Source organism: Raphanus sativus, unplaced genomic scaffold, assembly GCF_000801105.2.
Source record: "Raphanus sativus cultivar WK10039 unplaced genomic scaffold, ASM80110v3 Scaffold1907, whole genome shotgun sequence".
In the NCBI taxonomy this organism is placed as follows: Eukaryota; Viridiplantae; Streptophyta; class Magnoliopsida; order Brassicales; family Brassicaceae; genus Raphanus; species Raphanus sativus.
The window spans coordinates 1-18,589 of record NW_026617216.1 but is presented as its reverse complement, the minus strand read 5'-3'; the positions used below and the strand labels follow the sequence as shown (position 1 = coordinate 18,589).

At 40.8% G+C, this 18,589-nt stretch overlaps 3 protein-coding genes and 1 pseudogene across 4 annotated transcripts; 2 read left to right on the top strand and 2 right to left on the bottom strand.

Moving 5' to 3' along the window:
* The first annotated feature begins 5,763 nt into the window (after positions 1–5,763).
* LOC130504950 (uncharacterized protein At2g34160-like) lies at positions 5,764–6,859 on the top strand. Its single transcript, XM_056999556.1, has 5 exons — positions 5,764–5,994; positions 6,176–6,224; positions 6,333–6,395; positions 6,495–6,559; positions 6,661–6,859. Exons 1-5 carry the CDS (start codon positions 5,839–5,841, stop codon positions 6,799–6,801), a joined length of 474 nt encoding a protein of 157 aa, XP_056855536.1. The 5' UTR covers positions 5,764–5,838; the 3' UTR covers positions 6,802–6,859.
* A 1,690-nt stretch (positions 6,860–8,549) lies between these two features.
* On the top strand, positions 8,550–10,541 carry LOC130504953 (protein ACCELERATED CELL DEATH 6-like; annotated as a pseudogene).
* Positions 10,542–10,629: 88 nt separating this feature from the next.
* LOC130504952 (uncharacterized) lies at positions 10,630–13,972 on the bottom strand. Its single transcript, XM_056999559.1, has 3 exons — positions 13,721–13,972; positions 13,353–13,416; positions 10,630–13,098 (listed from the first exon to the last, which is right to left on the bottom strand). The coding sequence occupies exon 3, from the start codon at positions 13,004–13,006 to the stop codon at positions 10,784–10,786; it is 2,223 nt and encodes a 740-aa protein (XP_056855539.1). The 5' UTR covers positions 13,007–13,098; positions 13,353–13,416; positions 13,721–13,972; the 3' UTR covers positions 10,630–10,783.
* A 284-nt stretch (positions 13,973–14,256) lies between these two features.
* Positions 14,257–17,392, bottom strand: LOC130504951 (histone deacetylase 19). 2 transcript variants are annotated; one of them, XM_056999557.1, is made up of 9 exons: positions 17,274–17,392; positions 17,143–17,175; positions 16,293–16,855; positions 15,457–15,897; positions 15,154–15,384; positions 14,998–15,068; positions 14,856–14,913; positions 14,693–14,773; positions 14,257–14,599 (listed from the first exon to the last, which is right to left on the bottom strand). In XM_056999557.1, exons 3-9 carry the CDS (start codon positions 16,818–16,820, stop codon positions 14,492–14,494), a joined length of 1,518 nt encoding a protein of 505 aa, XP_056855537.1. In that variant the 5' UTR covers positions 16,821–16,855; positions 17,143–17,175; positions 17,274–17,392; the 3' UTR covers positions 14,257–14,491. The 2 variants fall into 2 exon arrangements, with proteins under 2 accessions (XP_056855537.1, XP_056855538.1); XM_056999558.1 differs by having other exon boundaries at positions 17,143–17,356.
* Between the last annotated feature and the right edge of the window lie 1,197 nt (positions 17,393–18,589).

Here is an 18,589-nt window from a genome sequence, read left to right as displayed (position 1 = left end):
GTGAACATCAATCATAATCATTTCAACCCTCGCAAGCTTCCTCTAAGGACTCTTTGACTGGTTTCAATCCAGTTTTACCGTTGCATGATCTGGAACAGGGTCTTCGTGGACATCATTAGTGTTGTTCCCGGGATCGTTTTTACTCTGAACTGAACTGTTTCTGTGCTGTATCGTTTCCGGTTAGGCTGTCTTCAGAATCTCTTACTAAAGTCGCCTAAGGATCGAATGTGTGAATATGAAAGCTTGTTAATAAAACAGTTTCTTCGTTTTATTAATCTCTTAACTTCTTGAGATCATCTTACATTATAGATCTCTATATATATAGAGTCTTAGCTTAACCTATTACAAAGTGATCTAGAAACTTAACATAAATCTAAATCAAGTTTTTCCTTTTTAGTTATTCAAACTTCCTTTTATGAATAACTTGTTTCCTAAGCTATCTTTGAAGCTTATCCAACTTTCTCCCTTCTAAGCTTCAAGCCATCTTTGCTTAAGTCTTGAACTTGAATCAGCTCCCTCATCTCTTTGAACTTGATTCTTGCTAAAGCTTTAGTTAGAATGTCCGCTTTCTGCTTTTCTCCAGGAACATGTTCCACATCAATCTCGTCTTGCTCTACTCGTTCGCGAATGAAATGGAACCTCTTGTGAATGTGTTTGCTCCTACGGTGAAACACGGGATTCTTGGCTAATGATATAGCTGACTTGTTGTCCACTCGTATCATCGTCTTCTTCATCTCTTTTCCTGTAATCTCACTTATCAAATCTTGTATCCAGACCGCCTGCTTTGCTGCTTCCGTTGCCGCCATATACTCTGCTTCACACGAGCTTAAAGACACAGTGTCTTGCTTCTGCGAGCACCAAGTGATTGGCGTTTCTCCTAGACAAAACAAGTGACCTGTCGTACTTCTTCCATCGTCCGGATCCGTGTTGTGACTACTGTCACTATATCCCACGAGATTCATTGATCCACCTTGCTCGTAAGATAATCCGTACCCGACTGTTCCCTTTAAGTACCTTAGCACTTGCTTCAGTGCGTTGCCGTGAGACGTTCTTGGTGAGTGCATATATCTACTCAAGATGCCCACTGCGTAACACATGTCTGGTGAGTGCATAAGATATCTGAGACAGCCAATTCTTCTTCGATAAAGTGTAGCATCTATCTCAGGTTCGTCGAGGCCTTTTGAGAGTTGCAGACCGAACTCCATGGGTATACATGTCGAGTTGCAGTCGTCCATTGCAGCTTCCTCCAATACTCTCCTCGCATACGCTTCTTGATTGATCATGATGGACTTTGAGCTTTGTCTTACTTCCAATCCGAGGTAGTAGGTTAGAAGACCTAAATCAGACATCTCAAAGTTCTTTGACATGTTCTTCTTAAACTCTGAGATTTCTTTTGCAGAGTCTCCGGTAATGAACAAGTCGTCAACATAGATAGCTACGATAAGAAGCTTTCCTTTATCATCCTTTCGATAGACAGAATTTTCTTTAGAACACCTCTTGAAGCCGAGTTGCTTCAAAGTTCGATCAAGCTTTATGTTCCAAGCTCGTGGAGCTTGTTTCAATCCATACAAGGCCTTGGAGAGTTTGAAAACCTTATGCTCTTCTCCCTTCTTTTCAAACCCTTCAGGCTGTGACACATAAACTTCTTCGTGTAACTCACCATGTAAGAATGCTGTCTTGACGTCTAGATGGTGAATCTCCCACTTGTTCGCAGCAGCTAACCCAATCAGGAGTCTTATGGTCTCTAATCGAGCCACTGGTGCAAACACTTCATCAAAGTCGATACCATGTTCTTGTACGTAACCTTTAGCTACGAGTCTCGCTTTGAACTTGTTGATAGATCCATCAGCGTTTCTTTTGATCTTGAAGATCCACTTGAGACCGATGATCTTTGCTCCAGCTGGCTTGTCTGTTAGCGTCCATGTCTTGTTTATGTTGATAGAATGGATCTCGTCTTCACATGCCTTCGTCCATCTTTTATCTCCCTTTGCTTCTTGGAAATTCTTTGGCTCATCATTGATAACATGAAGCAGCAGCTCACATTCTATCTCAGCAAGTAAAATGTAGTCATCTAGGTAACTAGGTTTACTTGTTTGACGAGTTGAGCGCCTTACTTCCTGTGTCGAGCTTTGTTCAACTTCTTCTTCTTCGTTGTGTGTTACATCTGATTCTGCGTGTGTAACACCTGTTTCGTCTTCTTGCTGCTCTGTTTCTGCATTCGCGGTTTCTTCTTGTTGTGTGCTGGCTATAAACGGACCATTCCCTTCGTTTACAGTCAATCCCCACGTCATACGGAACATACCAGAGTCGTCTTGTCCTTCCTTAGTAGCTCCCTTCCAATTCCAACAAGTCTTCTCGTCAAAAATTACGTCCCGACTTACGACTATCCTTTTGAAGGTAGGATTATAAAGTCGATAAGCTTTCGTGCCTGGTTCGATTCCGAGATGAACAAGAGCTTGAGAACGATCATCAAGTTTCCTTAGATGAACTGAATCTACTTTCGCGTGAGCAACACATCCAAAAACTCTTATGTGACCTACGTTAGGCTTTCCTCCCTTCAAGCTTTCGTATGGAGTTTTATTCTTCAATGCTCTAGTAGGAACACGATTGATCACATATGTTGCGTGTCGCACGGCTTCTCCCCACATGTAGTTCGGTACCTTCATAGCTTTCATCATGCTTCGAGTCATCTCCATTAAAGTACGATTCCTTCTCTCCACAACTCCATTCTGTTGTGGAGTATATGGTGCTGTTAAATGGCGTTTGATGCCATGTTTGTTGCAGAAGTCTTGGAAATCCTTTGACGTGAACTCTCCTCCTCTGTCCGTACGGAGTGTTCCGATTGTCTTGTTTGCTTCCCTCTCAACAAGGGCTTTAAAACTCTTGAATCTATCAAAGGCTTCACTCTTTTCTCTCAACAAAATAGACCACATATATCTCGTACAATCATCAACTATGACGAAGATATAGTTGTTGTGACCTTGTGTTGCCGGTGATATGGGACCGCACAGATCCGCGTGTAACAGCTCGAGAGCAACCGAAGCTCTGTATGCAGTTGCTGCAGGAAAGCTGTGACGCGTCTGCTTCCCGACCAAACATGAGTCACACAGCTGCTTCTCTTCATGTATTTCAGGTAAGCCACGAACCATATCATGTGTTGCCATGGCCCTTATTGTCTTGAAGCTTATATGACCAAGGCGTGCGTGCCATCTCCATGGTTCCTCCTTGATCTTTGCGAGTAGACAAGTAGGTTTACCGACTTTGAGTGATATCTTATATAGACGATTAGAAGCTCTCTGAACTTTCACCAAAAGTCTACCGCTTGGATCTCTCAAAGTGAGGTAATTCTCTTTCATCCTTATGTCACACCCTTGTTCAGTTGCTTGACCCAGACTTAGTATGTTACTCTTCAAGTTCGGTATGTAATATATGTCGGTTAGGAGCTTCTGTTCCCATGTCTTGGCTTCAAAGAGAATAGATCCTTTGCCGTTTATATCTACATACGAGCCATCTCCGAACTTGACTTTTCCTTTGATGTTCTCGTTGAGCTCTGAGAAGTAAGATTTTTCACCAGTCATGTGATTGCTCGCACCGTTGTCTAGATACCATATACCATCTTCTTTCTTGCTTGGCTCTAGTGAATTCGGTAAGACTTTCTCTTCGTTGAGATACACAACTTGATGCATGTATAACGCAACTTCTGCTACCTCCGTCTCTGTCTTGTTGAGCTCTTGTTTCTCTTCTTTCTTCTCAGGACACACGGATTTGAAGTGTCCCTTCTTCTTACAATTGAAGCATGTGATCTGGGAGTAGTCTTTCTTTTCTTTGTTCCCCTCGCCAGTGTTGCTTCTTCCTCGTCCTCTACCTCTGCTTCCTTGACCACGACCACGATATGATCCTCTTCCTCTGCCTCTCGAGTTCTGATCGCTTGATGTTTCAGTGCTTGAGAACAACAGATTGTTTTGTTGATCATATGCAGTTTTGCCTTTGACTCGTTCTTCATATGCTTTGAGTCTTCCAATAATATCTTCAAAAGAGGTTTTGTTTAGATCAAGCATCTGCTCTATTGATGCCGTCATGTGAATGAATTTCATTGGTAGACTGTTGAGAAGTTTCTTCACGAGTTTTGGTTGATCAATGCTCTGTCCCAACGAGGACGCTTTTGATGCAAGCTCTGTTAACTTGCTCGTGAAGTTATCTATACTGTCCGAGTCTTCCATACTTAATCGATCGAATTCATTCATCAGCGTTAGTAGACGAGCTTCTTTAACGCGTTCAACACCAAGGTTTCTGGTTTTAATGGCTTCCCATATAACTTTAGGGGAGTCATCTTCTCCGGCTTGTAAAACCATCGCTTCAGGTATTGAACCGAACAGAAGTCCCGTTGCGAGATCGTTTCTTTCTTCGTCGTCAGTGCCTGGATCTACTGCACCCCAAACTTTGTGAACCTTTAACAGAATCTTCATCCTCTTTGCCCAAACAGTGTAGTTCGTCGTATTGAGCATCGGACAGATTACAGCACTCGGAAAGTCTTCTCTTCTTCCTAGTGGCTTCATCTCTGTTAAAGCTTTTGTATCAGCCATGGATACAGCTTCTCGATTTCACAATCACACAAAAACCAGGCTCTGATACCAAATAAAGTCGCCTAAGGATCGAATGTGTGAATATGAAAGCTTGTTAATAAAACAGTTTCTTCGTTTTATTAATCTCTTAACTTCTTGAGATCATCTTACATTATAGATCTCTATATATATAGAGTCTTAGCTTAACCTATTACAAAGTGATCTAGAAACTTAACATAAATCTAAATCAAGTTTTTCCTTTTTAGTTATTCAAACTTCCTTTTATGAATAACTTGTTTCCTAAACTATCTTTGAAGCTTATCCAACATTCACGAGACGAATGCGACGCTGAAGCTTTTTCTCAGAGAAAGGATGAGTTTTATCGACTTGGGACGGGTCAAAAGAAGCTAGAAAGATACTTGGAACATAAGCTACTTTGTCACAAGAAGAATGACTGAGCTCTGGCCGAAAATGGTTCAAAATTACCTTCTCGAGCTCGGGGCTTCACAGGAAGCTTTGAAAAAAATGCTTCCTGCCTTTCCGAGTTCAGACTTCAAGACTAGTTCATATACTTTCCCTCGCAACTCATGTTTAAATTTGAAAAGACGTAAGACCCACGTCACAACTCAAAACTAGAAAACCTTTATTTTTTGGAGGCAAATTTTTTTACAAATCAGGCGGTTAGTCCAAGAAAAAAGATTTTCTATTTTTATGCTTCGAAAATGCTAACCAACAGCGAGAGATTGATATGTGTATTGTGGATAGGGACCATCTCGTTACTATTGGTGTTAGAGACTGTAGTACTCATACCACTAATGGATGTTCAAAACAAGAATAAATGTGACTGCGTAATAAAACCATAAACACTTACGATTTGATTGCAGTCTGTAGAGTCAAATTTAAACCGTTAAATATCTGTATAATTTCTATCAAAAAAAATATAGCGCAAGCCCATTTACGTAAGCATATTGGTAGGCCCACGCTTAGTTTTGTAAAAAGTTCAAAACCCAAAAGGGTAAATATGTCAGAATGATAGGGGTTATCACTCGAAAGGAGATGAATGAATGGAACCAATCCGTCTTTCCCGTCTTTTCCCTCTTACTCGGTCAACAAACCAACTCGAAGACAAACACGTGTCGACATCTCGTTGGCTTCACGTTGCTATATAAAATGCCCCTGGGCCTCATAACGGTTTTCTAATATTCCCGCTATCAAAGAGAAGTTTTACGCAGAGATAGAGAAGAAACTGAAAGAACGAGAGTGATCCAAGAAGAAGATGGCGATGCAAATAGCGACACCGGCCCCTGCACCGATCACAGCACCGGAGATAAACATCATCCTCACGCCAGCAAAGACGGAGACTCACAAGAAGAACAGGATTCAAGTTTCCAACACGAAGAAGCCACTGTTCTTCTACGTTAATCTCGCCAAGGTATTTTGTTAAAAACCTCTTGAATCTGAATCGAAAATTTCGCACCGGATCTAGGGTTGTTTGCCTGCCAGATCTTGTTTTCGATCTGTTTATCGACTAGTTATATAGTATGATATTCATGAACGATCGTTTTGTATTCCAAAATAGAGCAGTTTCTGAATCAATTTTTGTGTGAATGCAGAGGTACATTCAGCAACACAATGAGGTTGAACTCTCTGCACTCGGAATGGGTAATAATATACATTTTTCATTATAACTTAAAATCTTGTTGACGAAAGGTTGGATACTGGTCTCTCCTCTTTGTGTATTTACGTTGAACTGTTTGATTTGGCGCATAGCAATTACGACGGTTGTAACAATCTCTGAGATCTTGAAGAACAATGGATTGGCTACAGAGAAGAGTAAGTTGAAAGTCTCTCTATCTTTCTTTATTTCATGATATGATAAAAAGCTTTTAATCTAATTCAAGAATCTTTTTTTTTTCTTTTATCATTGTTCAGAAGTGTTGACATCCACTGTGGGAATGAAGGATGAGACCAAAGGAAAGATGGTTCAGAAAGCAAAGGCAAGTTTAGCATCTCCCTTTGTAACATTTTGACTTCTTATTTTACAAATCTCAGACTCCTTATTTTACAATTCTCTCTTTTGTGTTATTGTTTTACGCAGATTGAGATTGTGTTGGGGAAATCAGACAAGTTCGACTCTTTGGTGCCACCTGTGACCAATGGCAAGACTCCTGAGGAAGTAGCTAAAGCAGAGACGGAGGCTGCTGTTGAAGCACAAGAAGCTGCAGCCACCCAAGTCTAGGACTGATCCTGCTAACCACATAACAATGCTTGTTCCATCTTTTTTTTAATATGTTTGTTGTTTTTGTTTCAGTTGTGACAATTCGAACATAATACTCTAGATATGTAATATAATAAATAAAATGATGGTTGAACTAAGGAAAATGATGGTTGAACAAACGAAATCATGTTCTTTTGTGAATTTCTTTCTTAAATTTCAGAGAGTTAATATTATTTTGTATGGAACAAGTTTTTAGTAATCTTAAGATAGGATGAGAAAGAGGAAGAAAAACTCATGTTGTTAGTTAGCCATCCTCGATCCTCCACACATTAACACGTTGGCTAATAAAACCAGACTTGAGATAATCTGTCTTCTATCTTCCGTACGTATCCTATAGAGAGCTTTTTGGTAACTATCCTTACGTTTGGGAACACTAGTTGATGGTAAAGGAAGAACATCTCTCCACTCTTCAGTCATATAAAAACATCCCTGAGATCCCTCTTCATCTGATGCATGTAGGCGATCTCCATCCATCAGTCCACGCCATTTTGTTGCTTCTTTTGCGTAACAAGCGAGTGGATAAGAGTGTTGGGAACCGTGTGATCGCTTAACAGCTGCAGAACTCTTTTACTCTCAGAGCAAGAGTTAACATTACATTGCTAACTTGAATCATTAGTCTTCTATTTTTAAGTTCTTTACAGTGAGAGCTAGATTATGCATCGTGTATATATGTTGTTATTGGCCAGAACTCAGCTTCTTGATGAATCAGTTATTCGTTGTTTGTTTTCCTGACATGGTATTACCCTTCACTCTTTTAAAAACTTCAACCAGTAATTAGATATTTGGTCAAAAAATTTCAAGGCATTGGTGTTAACCAGAATGCCTTGTGAACAAATTCAAGACCCCTGAGGAAGTAGCTAATGTAGGGACGGAGGCGGCTGTTGAAGCACTAGAAGCTGCAGCCACCCAAGTCTAGGACCGATCCGGCTAAGAACATCACATAAGAATGATCGTTCCATTTTTTTAAAATATGTTTTGTTGTTGTTTTTGTTTCATTTGTGACAAATCGAACATAATATTTTAGACGATATGTATGTAATAACTAAAATGATGAGAAGGTTTTACAAATATGAAACTATATGATACTAGCTAAGTACAACAACTGGAAAAGAAAGAAACAAACAGTTTAGGATCCCTTCAAGAAATAAACAGTTTATGCAACCAAAAATACTAAGGCAAATTTAAGCAATAAAAAAAAAAACAAAAACAAAAAACAAAAAATACTAAGTGATGAAGGATCATGTTCTTATGAATTTCTTTCTTAATTTTCAGAGAGCTAATGTCATTTTGTATGTAACATGCTTAGTAATCTTAAGAACGCATATAAGATAGGATGAGAAAGAGAAAAAATATATCCTCCACACACTAACGTTGAAACACAATTTCATTTATTAAAACTTAGGTGGAAATCATTAAAGCCTCATTTACAGAAAGTATCTGCTTTGCAAGCAAATCTGCATCTGTGTTTTCAATCCTAGATATCCATCTAAAAGAGATGGCATTGCTTCCACATTCAGCTTTGCGATACCGCGTTCTACAATACAGGACTATATAAGAAGCTGAATCTGCGTCTCCTTTCTCTCCAAGAAAATCTTCTTTGCATCAGCTTCCTTGCAGGTTTGGTAGTTTTTACTTGACCAAGAATCTACGTAACTTAAATCTTTAGATTCGTTCTTGTGGTTTTACTAACTGTGTTTTGTTGCAGACGCATGATGGACTGGATATTGCATATAGCTGCAGCTAAAGGGGAGACTAATCTCCTTAATCTTGACAGCTGTCACCATTCAGATTTCGACAAGGTAACACCACATAAGAACAACGTTCTTCACATTGCAGCTAAGCATCAGAGGCTTGATTTCGCTGCAGCCATACTTGAACTTCGCCCATGTCTCCTCTTGGGAGAAAACAACAATGGAGACACACCTCTACACGTTGCAGCTAGTGTAGGTTCCTTTCAAGTTCTACAACTTCTTGTCAATTCAGCCATCAATAATGTAAGTTCAGATATCGAAAACCGGGGAATAACCAAGCAGCTGCTGAGGACTACTAATAAGCAGAACGATACAGCTTTACATGTTGCATTAAAGAATGGAAATGTTGATGTAGCAAAGCTCCTATTTGAACAAGACACAGGATTGCTAGAGATGGCCAATAACAACAACGAATCTCCCTTGTACTTAGCTATTGAAAGAGGACTTTTCGATATTGCTGATCATATTTTGGCAGCATCTCCTTCTGTTTCCGGTACAGGGACTAAAGGTATGAATGCTCTGCATGCCGCTGTGGATTCCGACGTTGTCAGTACTGGTAAAGTTTCTTTCGTTCTTCATTTTTTTTTTTTTTTTGTTGATTTGCTATTATTTCCCGCCTTTCATTTATTAAATGGACTGATTTGAATTCAGGAAATAGTTTTGACAAAGTGATAAATTCATTTCCAACATTGTTGCTGTTGTTTTGGTTAGGTTTTTTGACAAAACTGATGGAGACAAGGCCGGAAATGATCAAAGAAGTCGATATTTTCGGATGGACGCCTCTTCATTATTCAGTATGGCTTGGTAAAGTGGAGATAACTAGACTTTTGCTAAAACAAGACAGCTCGGCTGCTTATATATCAGACAAGGAAGGACAGTGTCCGCTTCATCTCGCTGCCTCTACTGGTCAAGTTGATACCTATAGAGAGCTTGTTGGTAGCTGTCCTTATGTTTGGGAACTAGTTGATGGTAAAGGAAGAACATCTCTTCACTCTGCAATCATATCAAGAAAAAGAGGAATCATTGACTGTATTCTAGAGATGCCTGAGGTCTCTCTCCATCTGTTGAATGAAAGCGACGCAGAGGGAAACACGCCTCTCCATCTATCGGTCGTTTACAAATGGCAAGCCGTCTTATCGCTTCTTTTGGAAAACAAGCGAGTGGATAAGTTTGTTATGAACCGTGGTCACTTAACAGCTGCGGAACTCTTTTACTCTCGGAATCAAGAGGTAATAACATTACTTTGCTTACTCTCTCGATGTGTTGACCTTTAAAGTTTGTCAAGTCTCATGAAATTATTGGTTTTGTTATAATTAATTTCAGATTAGTTACGAGGTGACGATGACATACTATGCACTGCAAAGATACTACAAGCAACCGTCTCAGCGACATAACATCGAGACAAAGAAGAAGCAAGACGAAGCAGAAGTTGAAGAAAGCAACGACGGTGCAATGTACGAGGTTCGTCTTCTAGTCGCGGTTCTTGTGGCAACAGTAGCATTTTGCTGCGGCATTCCAACTACCTGGCGGTTACAAACCGGACGGTACACCTACGTTGATGGAAAAAGCAGCTTTCAAATGTTTCTTGGTGTTCGACACAATCGCCTTCTGCTTCTCTGTAACCACAGTCTACTTCTTGTTCTACGCTTCCAGACACGGTTTCCGAGCACGTTCCTCTTTCCTCTACATGTCGTGTCTGCTGATGGTTGTGTCACTGATCGCAATGGCCTCTGCGTTTGTATCAGGGATGTATCTGATTTCATCCAAGTCGAGGCTGTTGGCCCTTGTGCCTTTCGTGATGGTTGGAACCTTCCTCTTGCACGGTTTCATCTACTGGTTCTTTGATCCACGCGGCGGCTACGTCCTTGTCCTCGAACGACCTCGCCAGTTTTTTAGGAAGCTATTCTTCCAAAACCCATTGTCTCATGTTTTTGTTTGGAACTGAGTTTGTTTAAGAATCAAGAATAATACAACACTTTGGTACTTTCTGATAAATCAAAACCTATTTATAATACATTCCATTTTGAAAACAAATATATGATCTCATCTATATTATTAAAAAAAAGAGTTTCTTATTATGCATACAATACTGCTACAGCTGAGCATACAATGTAAATGGATACAAGTAAACAAACAACAAACAAGTAACTGTTCTTTTTATAAGGTAAGAGATGAAGGGTGTGCACACAGATTCAAATGGGTGCAGCACAAGTGGTTCTGAAATGACCAGTCTGGTTACACCTGCTACAATGCACAACCCTCTTCACACGTCCTCTATCTTCAGCTCTCGCCCGTCTCTTCCTCGGCCTACCTGCCGGTCTCAGCGACTTAGGCGGGTTTATAACAACAACAGCAACATCAAGACCCGCTTTATTACTCACACTCGGATCTCCTCCTCCCTCCTCAGACATCTCTCTCCAAAGACTCTTATCAGGAATAGGATGAATCGTCTGAGAGTAAGTCTTCCTATACGTCGCCACAGTGAAACAGCTCTCTGTGAACCTATGAACGTTCTGCCTACAAGACAAAAGAGCAGCAACAGCGTGCGCGCATGGCAAACCGTACAACTGCCAACCTCTACAGAGACAACACCTGTTCCTTATATCCACAATGTTGTTCCCTTCGTGAGAGATAACTTCGAACTCAGCTTCATTAGCTCTAAGCACCTGGTAAGTTCTAGCAAGCTCAAGCGCCTCGGCGACACGCCGCTCGGCGCTTGGGACGAGTATGGAAGTCCACTGCATACTGGTCTCACGCCTTTCGTTGAACCAAGTCATAAGCTGCCTCCTGATGCATTCCATCATCTGTATAATCGGAAGTCCAGAGGCTTCACCGATCCACGAGTTTAAAGACTCGATTATATTAGCCGTCAAATGACCAAACCGTTGCCCTTCGAAGTAAGCAGTAGCCCACAGCCTCGGAGGGATGCGTCTGATCCAGTACGCCGCGTCTTGAGAAGCTTCTTCAACTTCGAGTAGCTTAGCTTCGAACTCGATCACCGTCAGAGCTTGAGCCGCTTCCCACAGATAGTTAACTAACAGATTGTTGTTGAACTCTTTACGGAAGCTCTCGCTTAAGTGCCTCATACAGAAGCCGTGAAAGGCCGTTGGGAAGTTCTGTTCAACTCCTTCCACTATCCCTTTCTGTCTATCTGATAATATAGTCAGCCTCGGCATGTTCTCGGTGTTGGTCTCGAGAAGGTTATGAAGCTCACAAAGGAACCACATCCAGTTCTCATCGCTCTCTTCGTCTACAATCCCAAACGCTAAAGGGAACAAAGCTCCGTCTCCATCGAATCCAGTAGCGAGAAGCAACGTGCCTAAGTACTTGCTTTTAAGATAGGTTCTGTCTAAGCCGAGGAGAGGGCGGCACGCGTTTAAGAACCCGTAGATGGAAGCTTGGAAAGAGACGAAGAGACGCTGGAAGCAGTCGTCTGCTGGGGATCCGTAGACTGAAGCAATGCTTCCGGGGTTGGTCCTCTTGACCTGGTCGCAGTACTGAGGGAGGAGACGGTAGCCTTCTTCGAAGGAGCCGCGCATTGTGGCCATGATCCTCTCTTTGCCGCGCCAGGCTTGCTTGTAAGACAAGGTGATGCCGTGGACGCGGTGTATCTCCTCGAGGATCTCTTTCGGTTTGCAGTTGGGGTTCTCCCGGAGACGCTGCTCGACCGAGGTGGCCACCCACTGGACGGAGGCTTGCTGGTGGCCTAGGTGGTTGATGCCACCGCAGGTGTGGCTCTCGTGGATGGTTCTGATGGTGAAGGTCGGGACGCCAGGGAGTTTGGCTGCGTGGACTCTCCAGGGGCATCCTTCGGAAGAGCATTTGGCTGTGAAGCGTGTCTTGTCGGATTTTATTGTTTGCATTTCGAAATGCTGAGCGATGGCCATGTCTCGCAGCGCTCTGCGGCAGCTCCTGACGTCTGGGAACTCTTGTCCGACTGTGAGCTGGTAGGTTAGCTCGGAGGAGAGGGCGGCGCAGCGTGCTTGGACGGGAGTGGTGACCATTACCATCTCCCCGTGGTGATCGATCTCGATCTCGTGGCTTGAGTCGATGGCTAGTTCGAGATTCTCGTTGTTACCAGACAAGGAGAACATTTGGTTCTCTGGATCAACGTCGTCTTCGTCGTGTCCAGGCTTTTGATCAACAGAGATGTCATTCTCGTTCATGTAATCGTGATGGTGATGATGATCTTCTTCGTCTTGGTTTTGGTTGTGTCCTCCTAAGCCTAGCTCATGATGATCATCGTGTTGGTGTTGTCCTAAGTCAAGTTCGTGATCATCATGTTGAGCTTGTCCTAAACCCATGTCGTGGTTTTGACCGAGTTCTAGAGCGTGGTTGTGACCAAGCACCAGTGATTGACCTTGGCTCATACCGATGTTGTGATCCTGTCCAAGCATTAAATCGCGATTGGCCATTGCAGAAGGAACCTTATAGTATATTACACTGCTTCGAGAAGAAAAAAAACCCACTCGTGAAAGGACAACTAGTTCTCTTGCGTTATCAGTACCTGTAATAAAAGAGAACATGCAAACAAGATCTAGTCATCCAGCACTAGAATAGAAACACAGATGTAACGAAAGCTGTTAATAAATGAAAATGTGTCTGGTGACCTTAAGTAATCATTCATATTCCAATGATCAAACCCAAAAGATTAAAAGACTAAAGAAGCATGAGAGACCATATCAATAAGAGCTGAAATTTAGTAAAGCAAAAGAACTTGGGGAGTTAAGGCTTAGAAAAACAGAGTGTGAGAGCTTCTACCTTGTGTTGCATCATCACTTTCACTGAACAGTAAGTTCCTCAACCAACGGAACGGTTGATGTAGCTACAAAAAAGTAGAGTATAAAACTAAGAGTCAGTGAACAAAATCTGATAAGAAGCGAGCTAATAACTCGATACTACGACTACGGATGCGTCCAATCTCAAATCAAACATTGAAGTTAAATCAGCTCATGATTAAGATTGACCAACAGAACGATCTTTACTGAGCAGACACTAGAAGAAATGAAGAAGACAACAGATTAAAAATTGAAACTTTATCAACACTAGAAACAGAGAGAACTCACGAGAATTAAAAAAAAAAAAAAAGCTGGGATCAACAGAAACGTGAGAAAGGAGAAGATCCAGACCTGCGTCAATCTTAAATCTAGGGTTTCGATGAGGGAATCGAATTGGGGGAAAGGAGTCGTTGGAAGAATGGGAAGTTGAATTTGGCGGGTAAAAAAAAATAGAAAGAACAAATTGTTGAAGGGGGAAGAGAAAAGGGTGAGATCGGGAATTTCAGAAGGGGCAGAAGAGGTAGAGATTAGGTTTCTCCGAGGGCGATGATGCCAAACTACTCCTTTGCCTTCTCTCCGACAACAATAGGGAGAGTTATGTCTTTTTCTTTTTCTTTTGTCTTTTTTTATTTCCTCTCGCTTAACCTACCCTTCGTATTCCCCACTATTTACGGATCGTAGTCCAACAAGAACACATTGGGCCGATTAAGAAAAGCCTACTACGAATTTGCCATCAAAGAGTTTAGAGTTCAACTAGAGAGAATTAAGCCCAAGTAAGAAATATTCACAGTTTTATTTTATTTTGGGAGTTGTATAGATAAACAAACTATCACTATACAAAAATATTCTTCTCCCTTTTGGACTCTGAACTAATGAAGAAGGTGAAAGAGTACAAGATTTTTAGTTATGAGATGTCAGGGGTAGTGTTTTGATGGAAGAAGCCCCATATACTTCATACATAGCAAATAGAATTATCCCGTCTTGCGATCATTCAGACACCACATGCCACATTGCAACGAATAAATACATAAACGTGCGTATTCAATTATCAAATAACAAACTAAAAAGTTTTAAAAGACTAGGAAGGGCAACAAGAAATGAGAAGCCTCCAAAGACTTTATTTTATGTTTTAGGAAACACTTGATCTGATGCAGCACCTGACTTGTTTGTGCCATCCTCTTCCATTTTCACACCTGCTTCCTCAATTCCCACTGAGTTTCCTCCTGTTACCTGCAACCAAACCAAACCAAACCAAACCAAACCCACTTTAGACAAATTCTTCCAATCTCAATAATCTCTCTCGGGTCTATTGTTTCACTTCACCTTGGTGGTGCTTCCACTCTCCTCCATACCCCCCATCTCAAAACCTTTCATACGCTCCATTACTCCTTTCAGTCCTCCATCCTGCATTAAAAACAAAAATCAACTGTTTGTAGAAATGTTTCGAGAAACCAAGGCGAATAAGATATACCAACACTTCGCTTACCTTGTCCTTTGCATCAGATTCAACAGCTTCTCTTTTCACTCTGCTTGGTATAGGTTTACTGCACAGTCAGATAGATAGCAACTTAAGTATACACTAAACCCTGCTAGCACTAACAAAAAGGAAACATTGATATTTCACATACCGATCATCATCTACATCCATGTCAGAATCCGCATCCCATCTTTTATCTCCATCTTCTTGGTCTTCATCTACCTGTAATTTTTAGACAAAATCATACTAAGATTGGTAGCAAAATCAACTGTTAAAATTAGAAACTCAATAAAGCAACCAAACATACCTCAGGAGTCTCTGTATCTGGTGGCCTTTCCTGAAACGGCACACTCGGAGCATGCTGAAGCTTCGAGAGGTTGTGGAGCAAGTCATTACGAATCACTTCAAGCATCTGCCGAGAGTTCTTGTTCTCCATGTTACTCGGAGCAACGTGAAGCGTATAGTCTGGACCAAAGTACTCATAGTACTCATGCTCCGGCATCTTGTCCTCAACTTCGATTCCAAGTGCAACTCCAGTCTTGTCACATAAACAATTTGTTTCAGTAAATAAATAAAAAACAAATGTTATAACGGTTTCTGTAATAGTTACCTCGTAGCACCAGCACCGAGCAACGTTACGGATAGTGTAACCACCACCACCCAAGAGAAGTAACGGAACATTAAACGATCTCATGAACTTGACACACTCGGCATGACCTTTGATGGAGAGGTTAAAGCATCCGAGCCTATCACCAGACAAAGAATCAGCACCGCACTGCAGCACAACCGCACCTGGTCTGAAAATCTCCATCACTTTCCCCATGATGGGCTTGAACAAGAGATGATAGCTCTCGTCGTCGATTCCATCGTCCAGTGGTACGTTGAGCGAATAGTACTTCCCACTTCCGTAACCAATGTCCTGTATGTGACCTGTGCCGGGAAAGTAATCTCCAAATTTATGGAACGAGACGGTCATGACTCTGTCAGTAGCGTAAAACGCTTCCTCCACTCCATCTCCGTGGTGAATGTCGATATCAACGTAGAGAACACGCTGAAAAACAAAACAAAACAAAAACAAATACATTAGATATGTTCAACAGTGTTTGTAAAGAACTAGTGACTATGAGTAGCATTCACTTATTATTGATTTATTTTATATATATTTTACACTAATATAAGATCTTTTAGTTTTTTTGGGGTTGAGTTATGAAACTTTTATGATGAATAATCAAAATTAGATATACAAAACAAAACAAAAAAATTATAAATATTTGTGGATTTGTACATTATTAGTTAACTTAACAAATTAAGTCTAATTTAGATCGCTTTTGATGGTTTAAACTGGTTTAGAATGGTCTATAACGGTTTGAGTCTTATAAATCGGTTTTTTAAGAACTATGATGTTAAAAATATGGGAGAAACGCTTTAGTAGGGAAGGAGACAAACCTCATGCTGCTTAAGCAGCTCAAGGATAGCTAGGACGATGTCATTGACATAGCAGAAGCCAGAAGCCTCACACTTCTTAGCATGATGGAGACCACCAGCCCAGTTAATAGCAATATCACAAAGCCCATGGTTAAGCTTAACAGATCCACCAACAGAGCCACCAGCATAGGTCTGGCAAAAGGAGTAAAGACCGTCAAAGACAGGACAGTCTTCACCGACGTTGAACCGTTTGAGCTGTCGGATCTGATCCTGCTGAGTCTCGGGCGTGATGCTGCGGAGGAAGGAGACGTAGTCGTCGGCGTGGAAGCGGCAGAGGTCACGGTCACGTGCGGGGAAAGGTTTGAGGACTTGCATGTGCTGGAGGAGACCGTAGTGAGCGAGGAGGGCGTGGGTCATGCGGATCCGGTGTGGCTTCATTGGGTGGCCTTGGCCGTAGTAGTAGTTCCCAACCTCCGGGTCGTAGAAGTAGCAGACTTTCCTCTTCACACCGTCTGGTCCAGAGGCCAGCGAGTTGCCTCCAGTATCCATCAGTAACTTTTTTAGTTCTATCGCTTGTTCAGTGCCTGTAATGGAAAGAAACAGTGAGTGTAATAACAGAAACAAGACACAACAAGGTCTTAACTGAAATAACTGAACAGTGAATCAGTCAGATACTCGTAATAGAAAGAACAGTGAGTGTAATAAACAGAGTGAGTCTAACTGAAATAACTGAAAGTGTGCTCAAGTAATCATTCCAGATTCCAATTTTCAACAGAAGAAGCATGAGAGTCTATATATCTAACATGAGCTGAAATTTAGTAAAGGAAAGATCTTTGGCGAGATGCGTGAAACGGAGTAAGATATTTTTTACCTTTTGCTGCATCATCACTTTCACTGGATAGAGCTACAAAAAGGAGAGTGAAACTAAGAGTGAGTGAACAGAATCTGATGAGATTACGAGCTAATAACTCGATACTACGACTATGAGAGGGGAGAACATACGAAAGATTGGAACTTTTTTTTCAGCTCTAGAGAAACAGAGAGAACTCGCGAGAATCAGAAATCTAGGGTTTCGACTGAGGGAGAGAGATTAGGTTTTCACTGAGGGTGATGATGATGATGCCTAACTACACGGACTTGGGCTATTAACTAGAGAGAAATGGGCCGCGTAAGAACAGCCCAGATTCCTATAAACTACCCTTTGAAGTCCAACTGGAGAGACTTGAGCCCAGGTAAGAAAGGCCCAACTTCGTAACGCCAAAAGAACTAGCAATTTTTCTTTACTTTGGGCTGTATTTGTAGAAATTAGTCTGTAAAATTTGTTGATGTAACTGTATTTGATGTAGTTTTAAAAATTAAAGAAATAAAAATATTTATACAACAATTATTTTCAAAGAACTTCAATAAATAATGCTTTATAAAATAATCATCGTACAGCCTTCTTTTTTCTAATGTAATTTAAGAACTAAATAAAGTATGATTGATGATTTTATGGTTTTAGATAAAAAAAATTAAAGCTAAATCATTAGACCAATCAACCACATATTATATATGTTATACAGAAATATTTTTCCCTCGCTTACAAAATATAGTATTAGCAAATAAGGTTTTTACAGTTCTCTTTTTTCTTTGAGGTGTAGTTTAACAAAAATAAGAAAAAAAAGTCAAAAACATAATTGGTAATTTTGATGTTGTAAAAAAAAACAGAATCTTATGCTTTAGAAAGCTGCCTGCAAGTTTAAGGTGTTGGGTTTGAAACTCAGGAAAAGAATAGCATAAAGTACAAGGCTTTAGTTATGGTATGACATTAGTTATTGCCATGTTTTGATAGAAGAATCACTTGATACTTTGCTTCTTTTGTGAAGATAAGAAGTTTTGCAAACAACTCTTAACAACTACAATCATTGTATATATATGTGATGATGATGTCTTTCGGTTTCATATTTATATATCTGATAAAAAGAAACTTCTTTAAGTCACATACATACAAATATGGATATGACAATATCACCAATATATAAGCTATCTATTCACGAGCATCCTCTTTTCTTTTCAGCTATGTTTATTGAAAAGAAATGTGATGGCTGCCAGGTAAGAGAAATGATGTATGGTAGCTACTATTGCAACGAGCCTCGTTGTAATTGGAGGTTCCATAAAGACTGCGCGGAATCCCCACTAGAGATCAATCATCACCCTTCCCACCTTGAGCATCCTCTCTTGCTCACTAGTCCAGATGATTCTATTACTCCATGTGACTTTTGTGGACAATATATTTTGTCCACATATTATACTTGTCCCACATGTGAATTCAAAGTGGA